The sequence below is a fragment of the Lycorma delicatula genome, chromosome 7 (assembly GCF_047948215.1).
Source record: "Lycorma delicatula isolate Av1 chromosome 7, ASM4794821v1, whole genome shotgun sequence".
In the NCBI taxonomy this organism is placed as follows: domain Eukaryota; kingdom Metazoa; phylum Arthropoda; class Insecta; order Hemiptera; family Fulgoridae; genus Lycorma; species Lycorma delicatula.
In genome coordinates, this window is record NC_134461.1 from 52523569 (window position 1) to 52547133 (window position 23565).

At 29.3% G+C, this 23565-nt stretch overlaps 1 protein-coding gene across 1 annotated transcript; it reads right to left on the bottom strand.

Moving 5' to 3' along the window:
* Positions 1–1236: 1236 nt before the first annotated feature.
* Positions 1237–22103, bottom strand: LOC142328275 (cyclin-K-like). The gene is made up of 7 exons (XM_075371978.1): positions 21724–22103; positions 17843–17974; positions 15154–15259; positions 12371–12428; positions 11555–11727; positions 5432–5572; positions 1237–4354 (listed from the first exon to the last, which is right to left on the bottom strand). Exons 1-7 carry the CDS (start codon positions 21940–21942, stop codon positions 3987–3989), a joined length of 1197 nt encoding a protein of 398 aa, XP_075228093.1. The 5' UTR covers positions 21943–22103; the 3' UTR covers positions 1237–3986.
* Between the last annotated feature and the right edge of the window lie 1462 nt (positions 22104–23565).

The window sequence follows — 23565 nt, forward strand, 5'->3', positions numbered from 1 at the left end:
AATTTTTTGTATTCAGTAACATTTTTTTGTGAATAAATCCTGTAATTTTAAATAACACATTTTTACTTGCAGCTCCTAATGAAATGAAAGCAATGAACTCAGCTATTGGTTATAAATAAATTAACAATTTAGGCAAATTATAGAAAAAGTAAGCTTTAATAAAAATAGTTTCCTATTCAAATTTAAAAATGTTAAATAATTAGTTATGGATCATGGGAAATTAAATTTCTTACCAACTGATTTTTTCTAGGAATGAGGTATGCATTTTTTGCAATTTTTGGCATTTTATGCCAAATCGCAGAAAATTCAGAAACAAGCAAAATCTTTCACTAGACATATTTCTGAGATGTCTCTCCCAGTAACATCAGTGCAAAAAATTGAAAAATATCTTCTTTGTTATATTTAAAAATCACTGGTAAATAACTTAATTAATTTGGTAATTTATTACTGATAAAAAATTACCAGTAGTATAGGGTTCATGTTCAGTCTTGTGCTTAGAATAATTTCACCTATACATCATTAATTTTTTTGCTTCTCCAAATGCATACTTCATACATCAAATCTCTTCTTCCTTTACTTTTTTTTGACAACTTTAGGTTTTCACTTGATATGATTCATAGGAGTTTGTATCATAGTGACTCTTAAAATAGTCCTTATCATCTCAGCAAAATAACCCCAATTGTTATCTGAAAGATGTAACTATCAAATTATTATATATTTTTTTTAACATCAGATTAAGTAATTCCTCATGGTCCAAGATAATTAAATACAATTACAATTTTGTAATGCAACTACGAATATCAGTTCCACAGATGTCAACATGACAAGAAAAATATTTATGAACAAAATACTAAATTTAATGTAACAGAACATCACACAAGACTAAAGAATAGGAAGCTACACAGTAGGAAATACAATTCTAGGGTATAAAACATCCCATGGATCCTGATGTTAGTAATTAAATATGACAACGGTCTAACATACTTTTGAATTCACTCTTTTATCAAGAAATATAATTTTTCATACATATTCTGAAGAACCTGATCCTATCCAAGATTAAAAAACGGAAATAAGCAATGGATTACAAAGTACTCTGGCTATTTCTAGTTAAACGTAAGCATCAGTAAAAACAGCTACCAACAAACAGGGGTTTTTATCTTTATTTTATTTAAGTTTTTTTTATTTTATTTTAATTAAAACAAAACAGAATTTAAATCCCAAGTTATAAAAAAAATATACTTTCGTAATAATTTGTACTTTATTGCTTGAAAAAATACAGAATATTTACATTAATTGTTATTTACAGATAACTTTTGTACTGATATTCCTATTTTAAATATTGCATTATATAACATTACACAAAACCACTTTCTTTTGCTAACTTGCCCTGCAAGATTAAACAATTTTACAATAACAAAATTAAGCTACAGTCTCTGTAACATTCTACAAATGTACATGAATCTTATTTAAAAAATCAACTTTCATTACCCAATAATGTTATCACATGACTACAAAATAAATTAATTAAATGCAATTGGTATAATTTTGCAAGGGTAAATTAAATCTTATCAATTTATATATTTAATTCAACATGTTTTTCGCACTAATGTGTTTCGTGACTTCAACAAATACGAATCAAGTCAGCAGTATAAGTAATTGTATCTATATTAACATAGAGATTAATAATAATGAATTTATTTAAGAAACATTATTATAATGCTCTTACAATGTTGTATCCCACAAGATGTCAGCGAAACAAAGAATATTAAGTTATACAAAGATTCATTAAATACTGTTCATAAAATATAATATACTTGAAATTAGATATACTTACTAGTAAGTAAAAAAGTGATATATCAAATGCACTTATATAATAAAAGTATCACAACTGACATAATATTAATTATATCCAAATTTTTAATTAATTTTTTAATTACTTAAGTTAGAGCACTGCTTTCATTAAAAAATTACATTTGCACTACTTGTTTTTAAATTGCTATTTATTTTGTGCAAATGAATCACGATTGGCTCATAAAAATTTCAAATTCATTTTTCCATCTTAACAATATATAATCTTCAAAATTTTTACACTTGAAAACTTGACTAATACTGAATCATGGCTGTTGTTTGTATAATATTAAATGTTCTTAATGCATAATTTTTTTGTACCTACTACTACATTTAGTTAAAATCTATACATCAAAAAAATACTTCTTAAATGGTAGAAACTGGAAATGTTACCTCAATTAATTGATTCCATTAAGTGCGAGTAGAAAAGATAAAAGAAAAAAAAACATAAAATCCACATATTCTTCTGTTAAATTATTTTTAATCATTAATTACTTAAGATAATAAATAATTAGAATTTAATTTAGTTTTAGGGTTAAAACTTTGAAAAAATAAAGTTACAAATAGTTTAAGTCTTAACCTTTAAACTCATTAAAAGTGAGAAGAATTTTATCCACACTAGCATTCATTGAAGCTTTGACAGTTATTTTAATATTATAATGCATCTCAATTAATTACTTCATCATATACTTGATTGCATTCATCTTATTCTACTTTACTGAAATAAACTATACCACATGTAATATTACAAATTTCACACTAAAATATGAATCACATGACAATGAAACCTGAGAGATCAAATTATTTTATCACTGGTTATTTATTTAGGTCTTTAAGAAAGTTTAATATCATTTGAATTTTTTTTTTTTTTTAGAAAAACTTAGTAAATAAGAATTTATGCACACAAAACAGAAGGAGATAAAGATAGGTGAATTACTATATACATAACACAATTAATCCTCTTGTATTCTGAAGAAAATAAAAACATACAGTTCCATATTTTTGTCCTTTATCCTTCATAATTGCAAAAATATACAAACTCTAAGTTAATAGATTCTGAATAAAAAGTAATAAATTACTTCATAATAATAAATAATATAAACAGGTGTTTCTAAAATGTTGGGCTGGCTATACTATTTAAGATTCTGCTTGTAAAAATAAACAAAAAATATCCTTAGGAAAAATGACAATTTCTCCTTTGTTCTTCCACTGTCAGCCATTTTGTTATTTTTATATAAAAATTTATATCTCAAGTTTGGTTAAAAAATCACATTAATATTTGGTAAGCATCTTGAAAATAAAGTTTTAAAATTAGCAAAAAAATCAGGACTTAAATACCTTACAAATAACAAAATGGTGACCATGTTTATTTTTCAATCCGTTATATTTTCATAAATATTACTTTTATTAAAATTTATGTTATTTGCTAAAATATTTAGTCTTTTATTTTGAACAAAATGACCATTTTATTTTTTTAAATCTGTTAACAGATAGTCGAGTTATGGCAGAAAATTTATGTTATAATTTTACGTCTACTTTATGTTCAATTTGATTAAATATTAATTGTTTTTATTTATTGTTAATTCTAGTATTTTAAATTAGTATTAAATTAATTTTTTCACAATAAGAGACCTAATAATTATGACAAAATTATATCATTTTTTTTGCCATAACTCAACTATTCATTAACAGATTTAAAAAACAAAATGTAATTTTGTTCAAAATAAAAGGCTTAATATTTCAGCAAATAACATAAATTTTGATAAAACTAATATTTATGGAAATATAACGGATTGAAAAATAAACATGACCACCATTTTGTAATTTGCAAAGATATTTAAGTACTGATTTTTTGCTAATTTTAAAACTTTATTACCAAGATGCTAATCAAATATTAATGCGATTTGTCTACCTGATAACAAAATGGAAAACAGGGGGAGAATGAAGGAGAAATTGCCATTTTTCCTAAGGATATTTTTTGTTTATTTTTAAAAGTAGAATCCGAATTAGTATAGCCAGCTCACCATTTTAGAAACACCTGTTTATATTATTTATTATTATGAGATATTTATTACTTTTTATTCAGAATCTATTAACTTATAATTTGTGTATATATGCATACATATGTTACACAATGTTTATGGTTGAGGACCAGTAGGTGGATAATAGGGAGGTCGAGCAGTAACAGGAGTTGGTATTCCTGGTGGTGGATAATATTGACCATGATTATTTGTTGGTGGTGGAGGAGCATGATAATTTGGTGGATAATTGGGTGGTGGTGCTGCATAATTTGCAGGTGGTACATTTGCTGAAAATGGTGGTTGATATCCTGACTGGCCTGCATTATAAACTGGTGTATTATATTGATAAGTAGTTGGTATCACATTTGATCCAACACTAGGATCCGGATTGTTTGACTTTTCATTAACTGGAATTTTATCACCATTTGCAGGCAACATTTTAACATCAGTCTTTGTATTTGCAATTTTTGCTGGAAGAGGTACAGCTGCAACAGAATAAAAAACCACTTTCTACACAATATCCAATGAGTATAAGTAATAAAAACTACACATGACACACAACAAACATATTTTTTCACAAAATTTTGTTTCTGGACACTGCTCTCAAGTTACACTTTTTTTGTCAACTGATCTACTGCAGAAAGAGTTGCTGAAATAACACTTGTTTTTATTTTTCCAGAACCCAAATAAATTCTTCTACATTTTATTTTTTGAGTAAGCTAATTTCTTATGTTTTTTAAATAAATGTTTTTGTTTTCTTATTTGGTATGAAATGGTTTTTTTACTTTACTGATGTAAATATTGCTACTGCATAGTAGCTATAGCTATGAAGATCAGTCCAAAATTATATCAGGTTTTTGAGAATCTCGACATTCACAACCTCCTGATTTCAAAAAACATAAAACAGAAATTTCTGGAAGATAGTACATACAAATGCATGTATGTGTGTTGGCCTGTAGTTTGACATATCTTTGTCTTTGGATTCCCTCAACATAAATTCTCTGAAAGTGGGTAAAAAACTTTCTATAAATAAGGCATTAATGACATTAAATTTTGGGAGAAATTAAACTAGTTAAATGAAAAAAAACACATTTTTATTGCTAAACTATATCAAAAAATAAAACTGGCTATAAAGCCATATTATAAAAATATACATTCACTCAGAAATTACAAAGTATGAATATCAGACTGTTCTGCGTAACAAAATAAACATGCTAGATGAATAGAGGAAAGTTATAAACAGAGCAGTGAACTATCTACAAACTACAGAACTGATAAATAAGACTGTACTAGAGACTCAATACATGCTATGGAAGGACAGTCAACATGTTAACTGTTGAAAAAATATCCAACCTTATTTGTTTGTATGCTGCTGCTAATTGAATGGAGATCTGTTCATGTCTAACAATTTTTCATTGAATTTTATTACATCCTGTAATTTACAACGGATTCATATTTATACAAAATAGAACAATTTAAGTAAAAAACAAAAATAATTTATATTGCTATTCAAGTCTTCAGTTGGTAACACTGATAAAATTATATAAGAGATTTAAGCCTACCTGTGTTAGGTACTACTGGTGTCTGGTTTGGAGGCAGTTGATCTTTTTTGTTAGGAAGAACTCGAGGTGTCAGTGGAGGCGAATCTGGAGGACTCGATCTCTGGGGTTGTGAATAAACGTCAAGTACCTGATGACAGATATCTATAAAAGAATAATAACAAACATAATAAAGAAAGTATTCATAATTGCTATAAATAAAAAATATAAAAATATACATTTCTTTTTAGGAAAGAAAATAACAATAAAATAAATGTACTGAACCACAAAAATCAAAATGAATAACTCATAATTTATCTGAACATTTCAATAAATGTCACTGAATCAGGGGCATATGCAAGCGGGTTACCAGGTTTGAATCCCCCCCCCCCCCCCAGAAGGTATAAGTACTTTTTAATATTAGGCTTATATAAAATAAATATATTATAAATTTACACATACATATTTGAGTATCTTTATTAAAAGTTCATCATATTCTATCCTCTAATTTCTCACTGTCAGAGTAACAAAATCTATTGACATAAGATCCAGTCTGACGCTCTTCCTTCTTCAATAATTTAATTCTTTAATAATTTAATAGCTGTGGCACGTACAGTACATCACTCAACATGCAATACAATAACCATCATTCAGCTTTCTGAGAATGTGGCAGTGTTCTCACGGCACGATGAGTGTCAAAGCATATACCCCTCCTCATCTAATGAAAGAGAGGAAAGACCATCAAAGCCGTGCCGCTTATTAAGAAGGTATGATAATAATATCGACCTTGTAATAAAATAAGGCCGACACCATATAAACTTACTTGTTGTGAAACATATTGTCGAGACAGCTCTGCAATGGCAGCAGTACATATATGAAATATTATACATTGTTGAGCAGTATTCACTCGTTAGACTGAGTTCAGATTTTGTTGTGGAACACTTGTTTAATGTTTTATGCATTTTGCAGTTCATATTTTTAAATAGAAACTTCAAATTATCATTCTGTGTTCTTTAATATGTCTAAGCAACCTCAAAGTTCAATTTTACAATTTTTTAGCAAAACGTAGTGATTATTGTAATGTTAGTGAAAATTTCACATTGCGAAACATTTCTTCACTTCCACAATGTGATGATACTGTCACAAACATTATTCCTGAAACTAGTTTCACACCCTCCTGTGAAAACTCGGCTAGTATTGAATTTACATCAACATCACTCAATAATGTTGATGTGCCCACAATCATTTCCAAGTGATAAGTGTATTGTTCTGGTTCCAGAAGCTTCAGCATCTTCAAGTTCCAGTGAACCACATGTTTATGAGATTGGTTATGTAGGAAAAGGTTTGTCTAATTAAAAAGACTGGATGTCTTGAACAATATCCGGGAACCAAATCCAGAGTTTGTTTTTCTAACAAAAGAAAAAAGAAATTGTGATTTCAGTTTAAACGGCTTTACCGCTAGAAGTGGCTTGCATATTCTGAATTTAAAGGAGGGAGTTTTTGTAAATTTTTTGCACTTTTTGCTCTAAGAAATGGTGTTGGATCTGGCAAGCCAACTTTATAGTGAGAAATTTGACAACTGAAGGATGCTGTTAAGCAATTTTCAGAACATGAGAAGTGTCTTTATCTCAAAGAAAATTTGGAGGTAGCCGGTACTTTGACCGAAATTTCATGTGGGAAGAAAAAGTCTATAGATGTGCTAATAGATACTGCAACAACTCAAAAGAAACTGAAGAACAGGAAAAACTTATTCCTATTACTGAGAGTATTTTGTTTTGCGGGAAACAATGTATTGCTCTGTGAGGCCACAGGGATTCGGGACGAATAGAGATCGAGGTCTACGTCAAATCAGTAGAAAATGATGGAAATTTCAGGATACTTCTTCGCTTTTGAAGTAAGACTGATACTGTATTAAAAAATATGTTGACATGTATTGTTGGAAATGCACAGTACACCAGTCCTAGAATACAGAATGAAATAATTGAGGTGTGCAATGACCTGATTGTCAAAATCTTGTGAGAGAACTTAATGGCTCCAGTTGTTTCTCTATTCTCACTCAGGCTCTGAAAAATTATCACTGGGTGTTCATTAAGTTTATAGAGAAAATTTCACTGTGAAGGAAAACTTTCTACAATTCATACCATTATATGATGTGACCAGAAAAGGAATCACAATGGCAATGTTGTATAAGTTGTACAAATATGCTTAATTCTACTGGAAATCAAGTTAAAATGGATTAGCAGTCTTCGACATATATACAGAAACTACACTCCAACTGCAAAGATGTATTAAATGAACTAATGAAAAAGAAATGTCGTTTGGACATAGTATTGTGAATGCTGAAATTTCTGAATGTAATAACATAATATACCATAGGCTATGTACATTATAAATATTATATTAATTTAACTACTAGTACTCTTTTTAAAAAATTATTTTTTCAAAATAATAATACACTACAATAGAGTACAGACTGGTTTGAGACAACTGCATTCAATTCTTTACTCAAATTCCTTCATAGAATGTGGACTCATCAGTGCCAGTTTCATTCTTCAACCTCCATGAGTTCCATATTGACATGTGTTTAATTAAATTTATTTCATTATATTTGATTGCTTCCATGGATTTTATATGTTATGTAAAGTGTCTTATCTATCATATACAAATAACCATTGACTAAAATATATGATTATTGTGTAGCGCAAGTGTAATAATGGCATGTGGCACTGGCACAAGCATTTTTAATATACAAAATGAAATAGAATGCTAAAAGTTGTTAAAAAAAATTAGTCTAAGGCTGTGAAAAAAGTACATATAGAAGATTTTATTAGGTATTTATGAATGTCATATTTGAACATTGTAAAATAAATATATCATAATATGATAGAATAATAATAATATAACACAAAACTTAAAATACTGATGTCAATTTTAATAATGACTCCCCCTTAACAAAATTTTGGGTACACCACTGCACTGAATGAATAAATTTATGAACTTAGAAATAAATTAACAGTGGAGATGAATACTAGCTCCAAATATTGAAAATTACTTAAAATTAGCTATATATATATAATATACACATAATGACAGTAAATATAATTTTTAATATTCCAAATATCACATAGTGCTGTCTTCAGCATGGTGCACATTACATGTGTCCAAGAAGAATAAACCATGCTCCCAAAACATTTTTGAATACTAGAAAAATAACAGTCTGAATACTTGTTTCAGACGATTACACCAATACTCAACAATTTATTTAAAGTTTTTTCAAAGCAACTCTTCAGCACATCTTATTTAAGTTGAAAAAATTAAAAATTTGAAAGAAACAGACTCAACCAGAACATGTTTTGAGTGCTTCTTTTAAATATGAATTTTCATTAAACATAATACATTATAATATCAGTTAATTAATTTATAATAGCTCTAAAGTAGTTTAGAACTACTATAAATAGCTCTAAATAGCTTAGATTAAGAAATATAGTATTTCTATATTTCTTAAATTAGATTAGATATATTAGATTAGATTAGATAGATATTAGATTAGATATATTTCTTAATTAGATTAAGAAATATAGAAATACTATATTTCTTATAGTATTTATAAGAAATTTCTCTAAATGCACTTTTTTTAATTATTTTTTACTCAAGTTTATTTACATACATTTAGTAGAATTTTATTTATCGGTTTCTCATTAATCTGGATGTCGGATTTATCTGGGCTGAATGTTTGGCGTAACTTTGTTTTTCATTTTACTATATTGAAACAAATTCTATCACACCAATAATTGATATATTACTATAACATGGTCAAACTAAAAAGTACATTATTCTGATAGATTTAAAAATTATCATCCCAAATTAATTTTTTCATCATTTTCTAAAAATATTTAAAGAACATAAATTGAAACAGCTGATCACTTTGAGGGAAATAAATTGTTTTCTGATGACCATTTTGGTTTTCGTACAAATGGAAATACTATTGGAGCAATTAATGAATCTTACATTGTCGGTGCCTTGGAGAAGTCTTGAAAGGCTGTAGGTGTATTCTATAATATTACCAAGACATTTTATTATGATAATGATTCTCTCCTGATTCAGGAACTCAAGCATTAGGGGGTGACTGGTTTAGTTCTGAGGTGGTTGAAGTCTGCAAGGTAAAATGCTTATGGTAGTTATTGGTTCAATGAATAGCTCAAGCAAGTTTGTTAAGGTTACAGGGATTTATTTTCTCTTGCTTGTTATATTAATAGTCTACTTTACTTGATTCTGAAAGCTTAGCTGATGAAACCACAGTTGGTATTACTGGGCCAACTAATTTAGTGGCTGAATATTTAAGTATGGTTCTAAAGGTCATGAAGAAAAGGTTTAAATAAAATGATTTGATGATTAACTGAAAACAAGTTTAATAAATGTTCATTTAAATCATAATAGTGGTAGGAATCTTTCTGGATTCAAATCCAGAAGATCTGGATTTGATTCCTGAGATTTCCTTTCTCAGTATTGACTGACATGGAATTAATGGTACATTATGATTATGTAATTTTATTGTTGACTTATGGAGTAATTTTTTGGGGTTCATCCATAGACCCCAAATACAAAAAAAAGATTGTTCATATCATTAGTCATGTCCATCCATAACATTCATGCAAGCCCAGCTGTAGATTTTTGAACATATTGACATTTCTAGTATTTAATTGCGTAAAATTACAATCTGTAAGTCCAATCCATCTAAATTTATATGTTTATCTGAAAATCACTGTTAATTAAGTTCTAACTAAAGAGATTGTTCAATAATTAGAGACAAATGGCAACAAAGGAAAATTATTTAGTAGAATAAACTAGAACTGTCTGACATTCAAGTTGGCATTCCTGACAGATAATATCAGCTACATGAAAAGAATTTACATTATTTCCACCTCTTTTGTTTGTTTTAAAATGTCAGTTCTGCTTGAAACATGAACGGTGAAAGAACAGTGTGCAGTAATAAAATTTTTATTTTCTGAAGGTGTAAAACTGGTCAAAATTCACTTGCAGATGTTAAAAAATGTATTAACCATGGAAAATTTTATAAGTGGATTTAACAGTTTTAATCGGACATAATAAGTGTCAGTGATTTTCATCATAGTGTAAGATCCTTTGCAAAATCACACTAACGATCTTATTGGCAAGGACAAACACATCAAAATTTAGGAAATTACTGAAATTTGTACTGCGAATATTAGTACTGTCCATTCCATTAACCATGATATATTGAATTACTACAAAACAAGGTGGGTTCTGAGACAGTCAACTCAAAATCACAGACACCCAAATTCACATTTACATGGAACTTAAACAATGGTTTTTGGACTACATAATAACTTGTAATCCAAACATCAGAATTCATCTGCCAGAAAAAAATTCAAAAGCTGCACATCAGTTTACCAGTTTAAGAAAGCTAATAGTGTTTTGAAACAATAAAGATCCAATTTACTGCAATTTTTGGAAGAACAATGTATAATGCCCTGCCCCTACACCTAAACACACAAGAAGTTATTCAAAATTTGGGCTGGGAGGTGTTACATCTACCTTACAGTCCTGATTTTGCGCCACAAAATTTTTTTTTTATTTGATCCTCTCAGAATTTTTATAAGATGCAAAATTTCGCAAAAACAAGTGGGTCTAGAATGCTATACAAAAATGACTCAGAAACTTAAGTGAACAATTTTTTATTAATGGTACAAGCCATGGGACAAGCGTCTAAATCTAAAGGGAATTATTTTGAAAAGTAGCATTAGTTTCATTGCTATTGGATAAGTAATAATTTTTCTATAATCATGTGCCTTAATTACTGAACTATTCTTGCACCATAATTAACCTGGCAATCCAATCCACTACAAGCTACAGGAACATAAATATGGATGTAGCTTTCTGCAGCCTTGAATAGAAAAAAGCTTCAAAAGATACTTTGAAACTTCCAGAATGTGATCAATCAATTAAATAACTTTATTCTAAAACAACATTTAGATTAAGTGCATAAACTACTTTTTGTTTAAGAAAATTATTAAAAAATAAAATATGGGGATGAACAGATTTTTGGTAACATTTTAAAATTTTCTGCAATACTGTATGAATAGATGATCAAAAATAATTTTTACTAACCTTCTAAAAGATCCATAGTTACATCTTCAATGAACATATCCCACCACCGAAGATGTTTTGACGTACAACCTACCCAGTCGACAACTTCAAATTTACTAAGTTTACCAGCTAAATACATCATAGCAACTGCTATAACTTCTGGCTCCCACTGAAGACTTAATGTTGTACAAAGGCTGAAAAAATTCATTAAAATAATAATTTATTGAGTACAGGATGTTAATCCAAAAATTTTTTGTGGTCAAGAAAAATATTTCTAATGTAGCATATAAGATCGTAACATGGTATCAGAGTAATTCCTACCTTAAATGTCATATAACATTGAACATGATAAATTTACAACTGATAATTACCAGTTGCCAGTAAACCAAATTATCAAAAATGTAAAACAACATTAAACAAATTATACTATCTTTTTCACTAAAGCGCTTTTAAGAAAATACATCATTTCAAAATATTATTTTTTTTTAGGTTAACAAACAATATTATGTTAGGTTTGTCCACCTAATTTATAAGAACACTCTTTATAGATTTTTGTTCATTCAAATTTTAGATTTAGGCTTATTTCATTAAAAAGCTATTATAATATATTTGAGACTTTTCACTGTGCTTATTAAATATAAAAATATATACCCAGGCAACTTTTAAACAACACTCCTCCTCCCTTAAATCTTATAAATTAATTTTTCCAGTTAATAATACTAATCTCAGAACTTTCAGCTTACTAAGATTACACCTACTTAAAAATATAATTACAAAATATAATAAATACAAAAAAAAGCCCATAAAACTGTACATAATCAAACAATTCTATATTACCTGTCATTCACAAATGTCCAAGCCATTTGAAGCATTTTATGAAGTTTTGCTTTGTCTCCTGAAAAGGTATAAAATATTAATAATAAAAGCATAAAATCACAAATGTAAATAATAAAAAATAGTCAAAAGCATTTACATATTTTTACTAACTATCTGGACTACGTTCTGTAACTTATTAAAAAAACTACTTATTCACAACACTTCATCAAGAGCATCAACCTAGGATGACAGTGATACTCTCAAAACATGATAGTGGAATGTAAATAAAAAATTTGATATTTCATTCATTCAACTACTTTATTATTATTAATAATCAAGTTTATTATATTAGGCACTCACTCTTCGATAACTATTTAATAAATTTTATATTTAAAAAAATTCCCAATAAAAATATTTTCATGATTTTCATCTCTATTAAATGGATTACAAACAATTTTTTTCTTTTTTATGTGGTAACCACAACTTAATTTTTCAGAATAAAATATTGCAGAAAATTTTGTTCCAGAAAAATTCATATATTTTATATAATTCTTAGGAGTAATTAAGTAAAAACATGTACAAAAGATGATTTTGAGTCACAATCTCAAATATTATCTTTATTTATTTTCCAGTTACACTTTATTCCAAATCAGATCCATCAGTCTGAAAGATATCTTCAATATTACCAAACAAAATTAAATCCACTTTTTTGGACAAAAAACAAAATAAAAAATATATTGGAAAAGTAAATAAACCAAATTTAATGGCTGCCAATAACATTTCTATATTTATTTTCTGAATATTGTAACGTATTTTCAAGTACATGATCAAAAATTATTATATAAATATTAAAGAATGGAATAATTAATATCCTCTTTGTCAACTTCCATGTGTTTTAAAAAATCATACAAACAAGGTATAACAATAAAAGAATATAATTTTATTTATAGCAAGATATAAAATTAGCAATCAACCATTAACAAGAGTTTTAAACCACATTCCAAATTTAACAGATTTTGCTGTGTAGTTTTCACATCTACTTGCATATTGGGATATTAACTGCAAGTAACAGTGATTATAAAGACAATGCGATAAGTAATTCTGATAGCTGATAAAGTTTAAATTGTAACATTGTGTACAGTTCACACTTAATATATAATTTGCTGTAAATATAAGAAAAGATATGATGAAAGAATTATGACTTAGGAGTGTATTAAATGTAAATTAATAATATTAACAATTAATGAAATCCACTTTACCAGCACAGTGATATAAACTCAAGATCTTTCGGCTTACTTGAAAACCATCATCAGAAAAAAGTTTATATAAGCTGCTGATTTAATACTACAAAACATTCAGGTTTTTGGTTTTTAAAACTGCGATTTGTTACATGCTTTACATGTTAAAATTTAATAAATTAAACCTGATTAAATGGAACTGAAAACACTAATCTATCAAAAAGTTCATTAAAAAAAGGTAAATTATCTTCTTACATACGTTGTCTTAATTATTACAATTTAAATTAACAGTTTTTGTATATTGCTGGATTCCTACAGAAAATAACCTTTAATTTCCAGTACAGTTTTTTAGGGCACCCAAAATAACCAGAATTTGTATCTAGCAAGTAACCTATCTGCAGTTCCAAGTTTTGCTTCTACATGTGTCAAGCCTAGGTATTCTGCTCCACTTTGCAAAGTGCCATGCTCTGTGGTTTGTAAGATGTTCTATGTTGTTTTTTTTGGTGCTTGAAAATATGTTCTATAATCTCTATTATGCCTGATCATATGTAACACAGTCTGTACAAAATTCTATTCTCTTAAGGCAACAGCTGCTGAAATAGTAAATGATGTTCCAAGATACTTTTATTAACAAATTTTAAATAAAATTACTAGTCTATGAATTGTTTTCACATTTCAAATGTGAAATATTCCCATTTCAAATGGGAATAGTCACTTAAAGACTAGCTGTGAGCTGGTAGCCTTCCACAATCAAAAGTGATGAAAATTTTGTAGTTCAATCTACAAACACCAGGACAATTGAAAGGATTTCTGAACTGCTCTGGGAGTCTTGGAATTCAACCTGAGAATTTTAACAGTTGATTTAAACATGAAATGTACTACTACAAAATTTGTACCTTGTACTCACAAAAACAAAAAAACAATCATGTTAATGTATGCATGATTTCTAAAAGTTGAAGAATCAACTTTTAGAGTTGTTCAAAGTTTGTTCAAAGGATGAGAACTGGTATAACAGTCAAAAGCCTGAAACCAAACCAATAGAAATTATCAAATTTGCTAAGACCAAAAAAAGCAATTTAGCTCATTTGAATGAGAATACGTTAATTTCTTTGTGAAAGGAATTGTTCACAAAGAATTTGTTCCTCTTGGATAGATACTGCTGATTCATCCACCTAGACTATTGACTGATTCACCTAGACTTGTTAAAAAGACTGCACAAGAATAAATAATGAAAAAAAAAATATATATATATGAAACAGTTGTAACCATTATATGCACCATGTGAATGCTCCTACCCCTACCACTCTCCTTGTTGAGTTTTTATTAAAAAACAAAAAAAGCAAAATGGCCATAGTCCCTCACCCTCACTAATTACCCAACTATACTTCATACAACTGCAAACATACAAAAATACCAATGTGATATTTAAAATCAATAATGCTAGTTACAACATCAAAATACAACCACTCAAAGGGTTAACTCTCCCAACAATTTAATAATCACTAAAAACATTAAAAAAAGAACAAATTTCATAAAATTAAATTAATATTTTAATGAATAAATTACCTTTTAAACATTTAGCGTATTTTAATAAAAAACTGTATGGATGTTCCACTTGTAAGTCAAATTTTATCGTTTGAAGAAGAATTCTTTCTAATGTCATTACTTCTTCCTATTAAAAAGAAAATTAAAAAAACATTTTTTTAAATATAAATAAACATAATATAATATAAAAATATAAATATATATATATATATATATATATATAATAATTTAGAAAATTAAAAAAATATATATAAATGAATTAACAAATTAAACAAAAAAATTTATCTAAAAAATATTTCAGATTAATATTTAAAAAATGTTTGACATTTCATACTTAAAATAAGTGAATGATTAAAGTTGTAAAACTTTTGATAAAAAAAGTACACACACTTCAGTACAATTATATTATGCACAGAGAAAAAACAGTTTGAAAATATAGAAAATAACCATCTTATCTACTGATATTTTTTTTACTTTCAGCCTATATTTTTACTTTTTACAGTCATATATATTTATTTTCAATACAAGCATAAAACTGATTCATATAAGACTTATTTACTTACATTAATGGTTGTAACACTGACAACTACTCCTAAGATTTTTCCAGTCTGTAAATTCTATTTAATCTATTCAATCAAGTGTCCACAAAAATAATAATCACAATCTTCTCAAAGTTATATATTACATCACCTTTGCCAGAAATATACTCATCCTTTCACTGATTGTACTTTTCTAAAATTTTTCTACTACCCCAAAATAAACACTTTGAGGAAACTACCACAAACTGGCACCTATGATGTAATTGAGTAGGGATCTGATTGAATAATTAATATTACATTTGGAATATGCTAAAAAACTACGGACATGGATAAGGGTTTTCTAAAAGAAATTTAAGCCTACTCACAAGTGATTTCTTGCTATCTGGAAGAGAAGGAATCTGTTGCAATGCATGTTTGAGCTAATGAACACAAAATTATTAATCAGGATACACTGCTCCCAACATGGTTAAATACCTTGATCTACCTAGGAGATGGGCATCCACTACCTGGAGAGCCCTGGAACTGTTATGTATACTTTTTTCTTAATCCTTTCTCCACTGGAATTTTCTATAGATTTTATCCAGACAACTACTGGATGAATGCCAAATAAGTAAGCGCCTGTAGATACACTACAACCTTGGTAATGGTGGGGGTAACAGGCTATGATTTCGGTAAATTTTATTTCCTATTTAATAATTCATACAAAAAGCCAACCTGGAGCTATTGTTTTTAGAGTACTGTACGATATTGTTTTTAAAGTAGGAGTAAGCTCACTCTTACTGTAGGTAGACTTTGAGGCAATATCATCAACTAAAATATTATTCCTGAAAAATACAACATATATTTAAAAATCCATTAAAAAATTTCTAAAATTTGAAAGATAATACCATTTCTTTCATATGAGATGATGACAAGTAGATTTACAATTTAATATTAATAAGGATAATTTTCATCTCTGCATGAGGCATTTAATAAAATCACTTGTCTTAAACAGAGCATAGCAAAATTCATTGTTAATATAAATTAATGCTAATCTTTATCAACTTATGTTAAATATTACAAGTCACTTACGAGTTCATATGTTCAATATCTACATACTGAGATTCGTAATAGAATACGTATTCTCAACTACCAGTCCTTCTATATTACAAAATAGAAGACTTATATTAAAGTCAGTTAATATTTTTAAAACAATCTTGTTTTTAAAAATAAAGTGTTTTTAATGAAATTTAATGTGATGAATTTATATAATTAGGAACAATTATGTAATTTAACAAGCAGAACATTTAAATAGTCTGAATTCACTAAAATCCCATACTGTATCATCAAAATACGCAAGCTCTACAAACATAGTACAATAAATTTCTTAAGTAAGTGATGAATTGAAAAAAATAAAAAAGCTATACCCATTTTACTTTTTTAAATATTATTTATTTAAAAACTATTTAAAAAAAAAAATATGAGCTCTTTCATGATCATAGTTTCTTTCTGGCTAATCTTTCAGTATAAAAACAAAATCTTTAATGGCTGGCTGTCAATAATGAGAAGATAATTTAATCTCAAATTTTTTTTAAAAGATAATACTTTGAAAAGTATTAGTAATTTTGAAAAGGAGAGTATGCCTTATTGGAAGTGATGAAATTAACAAACAAAACTATATGCATTGATTAATTTCAAAAAGGCCTTACCTCAAAAATTTTTAAATATCTACTGATAAATGATAGGAAAAAATCCTGCTGAAAAAATACAAGTTTTATGAGCTAGTAATTAAAAGAAATAGTGGATTCTGAAATGGTAAAAACATTCTGAGTGAATATTTACACCCAATGTCTTCTGAAAATAAATCACAATGAACACTTCCCTTAATCAGAGGCTATCATATCATTCATGAAACCAGTATATGTCAAAGCCTTAAAAAAAAAAACATTATTATATAAATCATTGAATGATATAATACGGGATTAAGTAAAAGAAAGATTTCCATTTCAAATTCAATCTTCATTTTGGAATTTATTTATGATGGAGTTCATAGTTTTTGAATTAATACATTTTTAATATTACAAAATAAAAATCAGTGGTATTCATAATAAAATGTGTGGGCACTTACATGCCAGTGTGTTATGCAATACAAATAATATCTGATTCAAGATATTTTTTTATAATAAGCTTACTTTAGGGTCATCACCAAAGGTAGCAAATTTTTCATCAGTAAGGAGACTTCTAGCAGTTTTAATGATATCTTTACATTTTTTCGGTGTTTCTTCAACTTTTCCAGCTAAAAATAAACAACAACATGCAGTTACCTGAAAGAAAAATAAACTATGAAATCTCCTTCATATAAACAAAGAATCTAAACAAGTAGAAACACAAACTAAATAATTTTCTGTTGGGTACTAATAGGACAGAAGGAGAATGGTGTAGGACAGGAGGATGGTCTGGCCATGCACAATGCTCAAGAGACAATGATTTTGTTAGGGCGAAGGTAGGTGGAGTGTATTACTTCATGCTACCTTTCACCCAACATTCAGATAGAGAGCTACAAGAAATTCCTGATAAACATCTCCAGGAACCTCCTTACACATTGACCAGCGCTTTTAACACTTGGTGGCTTTGATGTCCCGGTGTATTTGATAAGGTGTGCGGTAAGTTGTGTGGTAAGTATGCGTATGTGTGTGCTAATTGGCTGTGTCTGTCTGCTGTGGAAGTTTATTGTGACTGGTAGGTTGCTGTGTTGTGTTCTTCTTGATAAGCTGTATCGTGATGCATGTGTGTTGATGGCTGTTGTATGGATTTGGATGTTGGAGCTGGTGTGCGTGTTTTGTTGTGCCTATTTGTCGGTATTGTGCCTTCAGTTGTCTCGTGTGTTATGATGCTTTGTTCTTCAGGTGTGTGCATGTTTAGTGCTACTTTACTGTTAGTGATGTCTAATTGTGTGTGTGTGGGCATTAACCCCCTCCTCAAGTAATGCCATTTAGCAGTTTCCAAGAGGGGTGGTTAGCCTGGGGTGGAAGTTTAGTCAGTAGTGCACAGCTACACATATGTACTTAATAACATCTAGCGAACCCTTTTAGCGAGCCCAACACTGCCTTGACACCTGTAAACATGGTTCCTCCACCTCGCTAATAAAAAAAAAGATGTCATAACTCTATCTGCATCAGAAAATAATTAAAAGGAATTGAAAATTTCACATAGCAGTTCAAACGATTTTCAGTTCTGTTTTTTGAAGGCGAGAAACACTATCATGTTATCATCACCCAGAAACAATATATTACCACAAAAAAAACTAAAAGTAGATTAAAACTAAATATTAAAAATAACTAAAACTTAAATAACAGATAAAAAATCACTAAAAACCTATAATTAATGTTAACGTCAGAATCTTAACAATAAAATAAATTCATATAAAAATAAAAACAAAAAGAAATAAAAAAATATAAAATTTAAATAAACAAATCAAATTTAACAAAGTCTATGAGGGATGTAAAGGGATAACAGAATAGAAAAAAAATAGGATAATAAAATAAGAAAATAACATAAAAATGATAACAATTAAAATAAAAAAAAAACAACTACATTAAAATAACTCTTCAACAGCAGTACAAAATATATACACCACATTATTAAATTTTATGTAGAAATTAACACATCGTAAAAATAGCAAAATCCAGTCTAAAACTGTCTTATCATTGCCCAGTATTCAATGAATGTTTCCGAGGAATTTAAATTTACAACATAAGGCCGTATAATATATGCAATCCAAAAGAATGTGATGCACAGTTAAGCAGCAGTCACATTGTAAGCATAGTGGTACCTGTGAGTAGCTCTGGTATGTTCCATCCACAATCAGCAGAGGACCACTTCCCCTTAATGATTTTTTCTGCATTAGGAGTCCCATGGCATCTCTAATGTGTCAGAGTTCACCAACCACTGTAGCAGTTCAGTCACCCCGCCACCCTGCTTGAACAGTGCGCTCTATACAATCAATAAAATTGCATGAAGCAACAGTAGTGAAGAGTGATCGACCACACATGTCCCCAGCAGTGGAATCCACATGCCCAGCACCTGGAACTCCCACAGCCCAATTCAGCAACAACACCATAGACCTCGATCATGGCAGGATGTCCAAAACACAATCCTCCATAGCCCAGAGAGTACCACACGAGTCACCACAAATAAATATTATTCTGGGCCAATGACAGTCAAAGTCCCACTGACAGCACACAGCTCAGCAGTTAAGACACCTTCTACACTAGGCAGACTAAGCATATAGACTCAGAGAAATTGTATGTGATCCATTGTATTTCACACATTTTTGATCTTCTTGGTAGTTAGTATTATTGTGGCCTTCTTTAGCACATCGAGCACATATTTCAGTTTTCAAGCAAGATGTTTTAGTGTGGCCATATTGACAACTGAAACATCGACGTGGGTTGGGAATGAAACATTGTACTCAAACTGACAGGTAACCAAATTTTATTTTTTCTGGTAGTATATAAGAGAAGGAGTAAGTTCTTCCATTCCACTCTGCTGTTTCTTATTCGCTTCACTTTTACAACTTCTTGGAAACAAAGCTCATCTGATATTTCAGTAACGTTCATATCTATAGGGTAAAAAAGCACTTCCCAGCTAGTATTTAATGTTTTGTGGCATATCACACTTATATTTATACTGTCCATACAAATGAGACATAAGGGAGATCGACTCTGTTCATCATTAAAAGTTTCAATCAGAATCAATCTGTCTCATAATTTTCTGATGTTCTTCAGGGAACCACTTGAACCTGTTACAAATTTGTTATTCAGGAAAGACGAAACCTTATGAAGGGAGCCATCTTCCTGATTATTTCTCAGCATTATAAATCTGATATTTTTGTATTGTGGAAGAGATGTGTCACAAGTCAAGATATATTCTACAGTACTCTTCTCGTCAGACAAAACTGAGCAAACCCTTTTCACTAGACAATGTTTGGTGGTTTTTTCAGATGGACCACCAACCATCATATTATTTTTTTGGGAACTAGTAATTTTGGTACCAAGAGACCCAGCTATATAATGGACTGCTCCAGTAGAGCACATGCTTACTAAAGCTAGAGCTAAATACAGCTGGGTTCGCCCAGGTGCCTAGAGGAAATCGTTGAAGACCCACTATGCAGAACCATTCACCCATCAACAGAATAGTTTCCACCTTCAGTTACGGTTGCATTTCATGTCACAACACCACCAACTGTAAATGTAAAAAGAAACAGTGTAGGTTGGATTGTGCACAGGTATATGTTATAAGTTGCATAGTGTTCTTATGGGTATAGTATTCTGCAGCTGTGTGTAGTGGAAAAAAATCTGCAGAGGTTAGGGCCAATCTCCAAAGTCTTAAAGAATGACTCTCCATCGGGCATTCACGATTGTATCATCTAACTCTGAAAATGGTTATAAAACCATTGCAACAGGCTTCTTTGGTAGACATAACATTACTGATTGAATGGATATAATTCCCATTAATAGTAAGACAATATTTCTGATACCCCATACAACAAAATTTCTGGATGTTTTATTAGATGACAAATTCTCTTCAACGTGACCAAATTGATCTCATTAGCAATAAATCAAACCATACTGTTTTGCTTTAAAAGCCCTCAATATAACACTTAGTTGCCATCACTATTAAATATTAATTATCCTTGCACATATATTCCTCTCTTAATAATATCATCTCTTGAGGCTCCCTCAAAAAGTCTTTGTTAAATGAATAGTCACTTGTTATTAAAAAATAACAATATCCACCCCTACCAAGTGAAACAAAGATACTGTTTTTGTACAATCATCACAATACTTTCAGATTAGCTTAAAGTAAAAATATTTTATTATCTACTTACAATGTTAACAACAACATCAATATTAATTGGATTGTCAGCTGCATTAACAGGTAAACTCAAAAAAATCTCAAACTGCAATTGTGACGTTTATTAAATGAAGCAATGTTTCCTAACACGCAACATAAATTTGAGCTTCAGTAAATAAAAATAATTTTGACTTAGTTCATAAAAATATTTACTTACATATCTTGGAAAATTTCGAAATGAATGATACATATAGAAACGATGAAAATAAACAACACCAGTAGCCATTGTATTATAACCCAAGTCCATCTTGGTTCCAGTAGCTTTAATAAATCTGGCACCTTCTCTCCTATACCGGCTTTCTGTTTCAAAATCAATTCCATCCTGAGCTGAAGGTGTATTCCTCAATTCCTTTCTTTCAAAATACCAACAAGGCATTGTGGCTATTTATTCATACAATTCAAAACACTGGTTAACAATGAAATCAAACACTGCCACTTAGCGAAGTTTAGGGTTAAGTACGTAATATAACTTTAACACTTTCAGTAGCTGTTTACTACTAACATAACCCCTACAGATTGTTTAGATTTCACGGCCTCTTAGATAGTCTTCCTTAACTAAATATCAGATTAAGAGTTTTGTTAATAAGTTAACATTTATCTGTAGTCTAGATACAGTAAGGGTTTATATTAATTATTAGCAGAACCGACAATGTTTCGCTATTGCTATGTATATATATATATATATACATAGCAATAGCGAAAAAAAATTAAAAAACTGAATTTCACAAATTTTACCTTTCACTTATTCTCCTTCCCCTTTAAAATGTCTCCCATCTCCCAGTTTCTTTTTACCCTTTCCCGTTTTCCCCTTTTTCGTTTGCGTAAATCGGTCGATTAGTTTTTTTTTGTATTTATCGGACACACATACGTACATGCCTTTTATATAAATATAATAAAAAGGTTTGTTGGTTTGATTCGATAATATCACGACACCGGCTCCACCTAGCGGGTATAGTTTTTGCAAAAATATTTCTTTTCACGTTAACTAATATTCATATTCTGAATATGAACCAAATCGGTCCATAAATATAATTTTTCTAAGTATCTCAACCCTTGCGGATTCATTTTTTGCAGAGATAATTATTTCCATGTAACATGTATTCTGAATGAGGCAAATCGGACCATAAATACAATTTTATGAAATATCTCGACGCCAGCGCCACCTAGCGGGTCCAAACTAATTCAAAAACCTTCCCTGTCTTGCGTCAAACCGTTCTTCAAAGTTTCATCGCTATCGGATGAACGGTTTAGGAAGGCATAAGAGACATACACACAAACATTCATTTTTATATATATGTATAGATTATCGTTTTAAATCTTTATAATACTATGGTTGTAAATAAGTAGTCGGTTGATTATCGCACGACACAGAAACGTAAGATGTCTCTGCCAGTAACGGTCACAAAATAATCACTCAATCGTGGGGCGGTTGTGCCGATCTGAACAATGGATTTCGTTACCTTTACAGTATTTTAAAATAAAAGATAATTATGTTTCTACTCTTCTTTTCTGTCATGTAATATAACTCTAAATGTAGACATATGTTTACCTTTTGAGATGCAAGTTGCAACTACAACAGTGTTCACAATTTATATATCAGGTACGCCATATATACTGAAATTAGTGTCCTACTTATTTCCATGAATATTGCCATCACTAATGTTGTACATGAGTGATTGGGCGAATGCAGTACAACATAAAGCCTGGGCCAAAAGTAAAATGATTGTTAGCAATTAGTAAAATTTAATCATTCCATTGATGTCACGTAGACAAGGATGTTTTTCAATTTCGCCATCGTTGAATTCCATTCTTTTTGTTACAGTTGGCATCAAGTGCTAAGGCCATTATCCATTAGTTTTTTTCTGTCTACCTTAACATTACATTATACTATGCATAACATTATGTTGAAAAAAATGTTCTCTATAATTTAAAAGCTGGCAAAATTTAAAAACTTTACATGTGTATTAGAACAAAGTTTGAATGAACTTTAATGAAAAAA

Excerpts from the sequence above, each read along its gene's own strand:
- LOC142328275 (XM_075371978.1), bottom strand. The coding sequence starts at position 21,942 with ATGCCTTGTTGGTATTTTGAAAGAAAGGAATTGAGGAATACACCTTCA. Across the intron at positions 12,429-15,153 it reads ATACGCTAAATGTTTAAAAG|GAGACAAAGCAAAACTTCAT; the intron begins GTAATTTATTCA and ends ATACCTTTTCAG. Across the intron at positions 5,573-11,554 it reads AACTATGGATCTTTTAGAAG|ATATCTGTCATCAGGTACTT; the intron begins GTTAGTAAAAAT and ends ATTCTTTTATAG.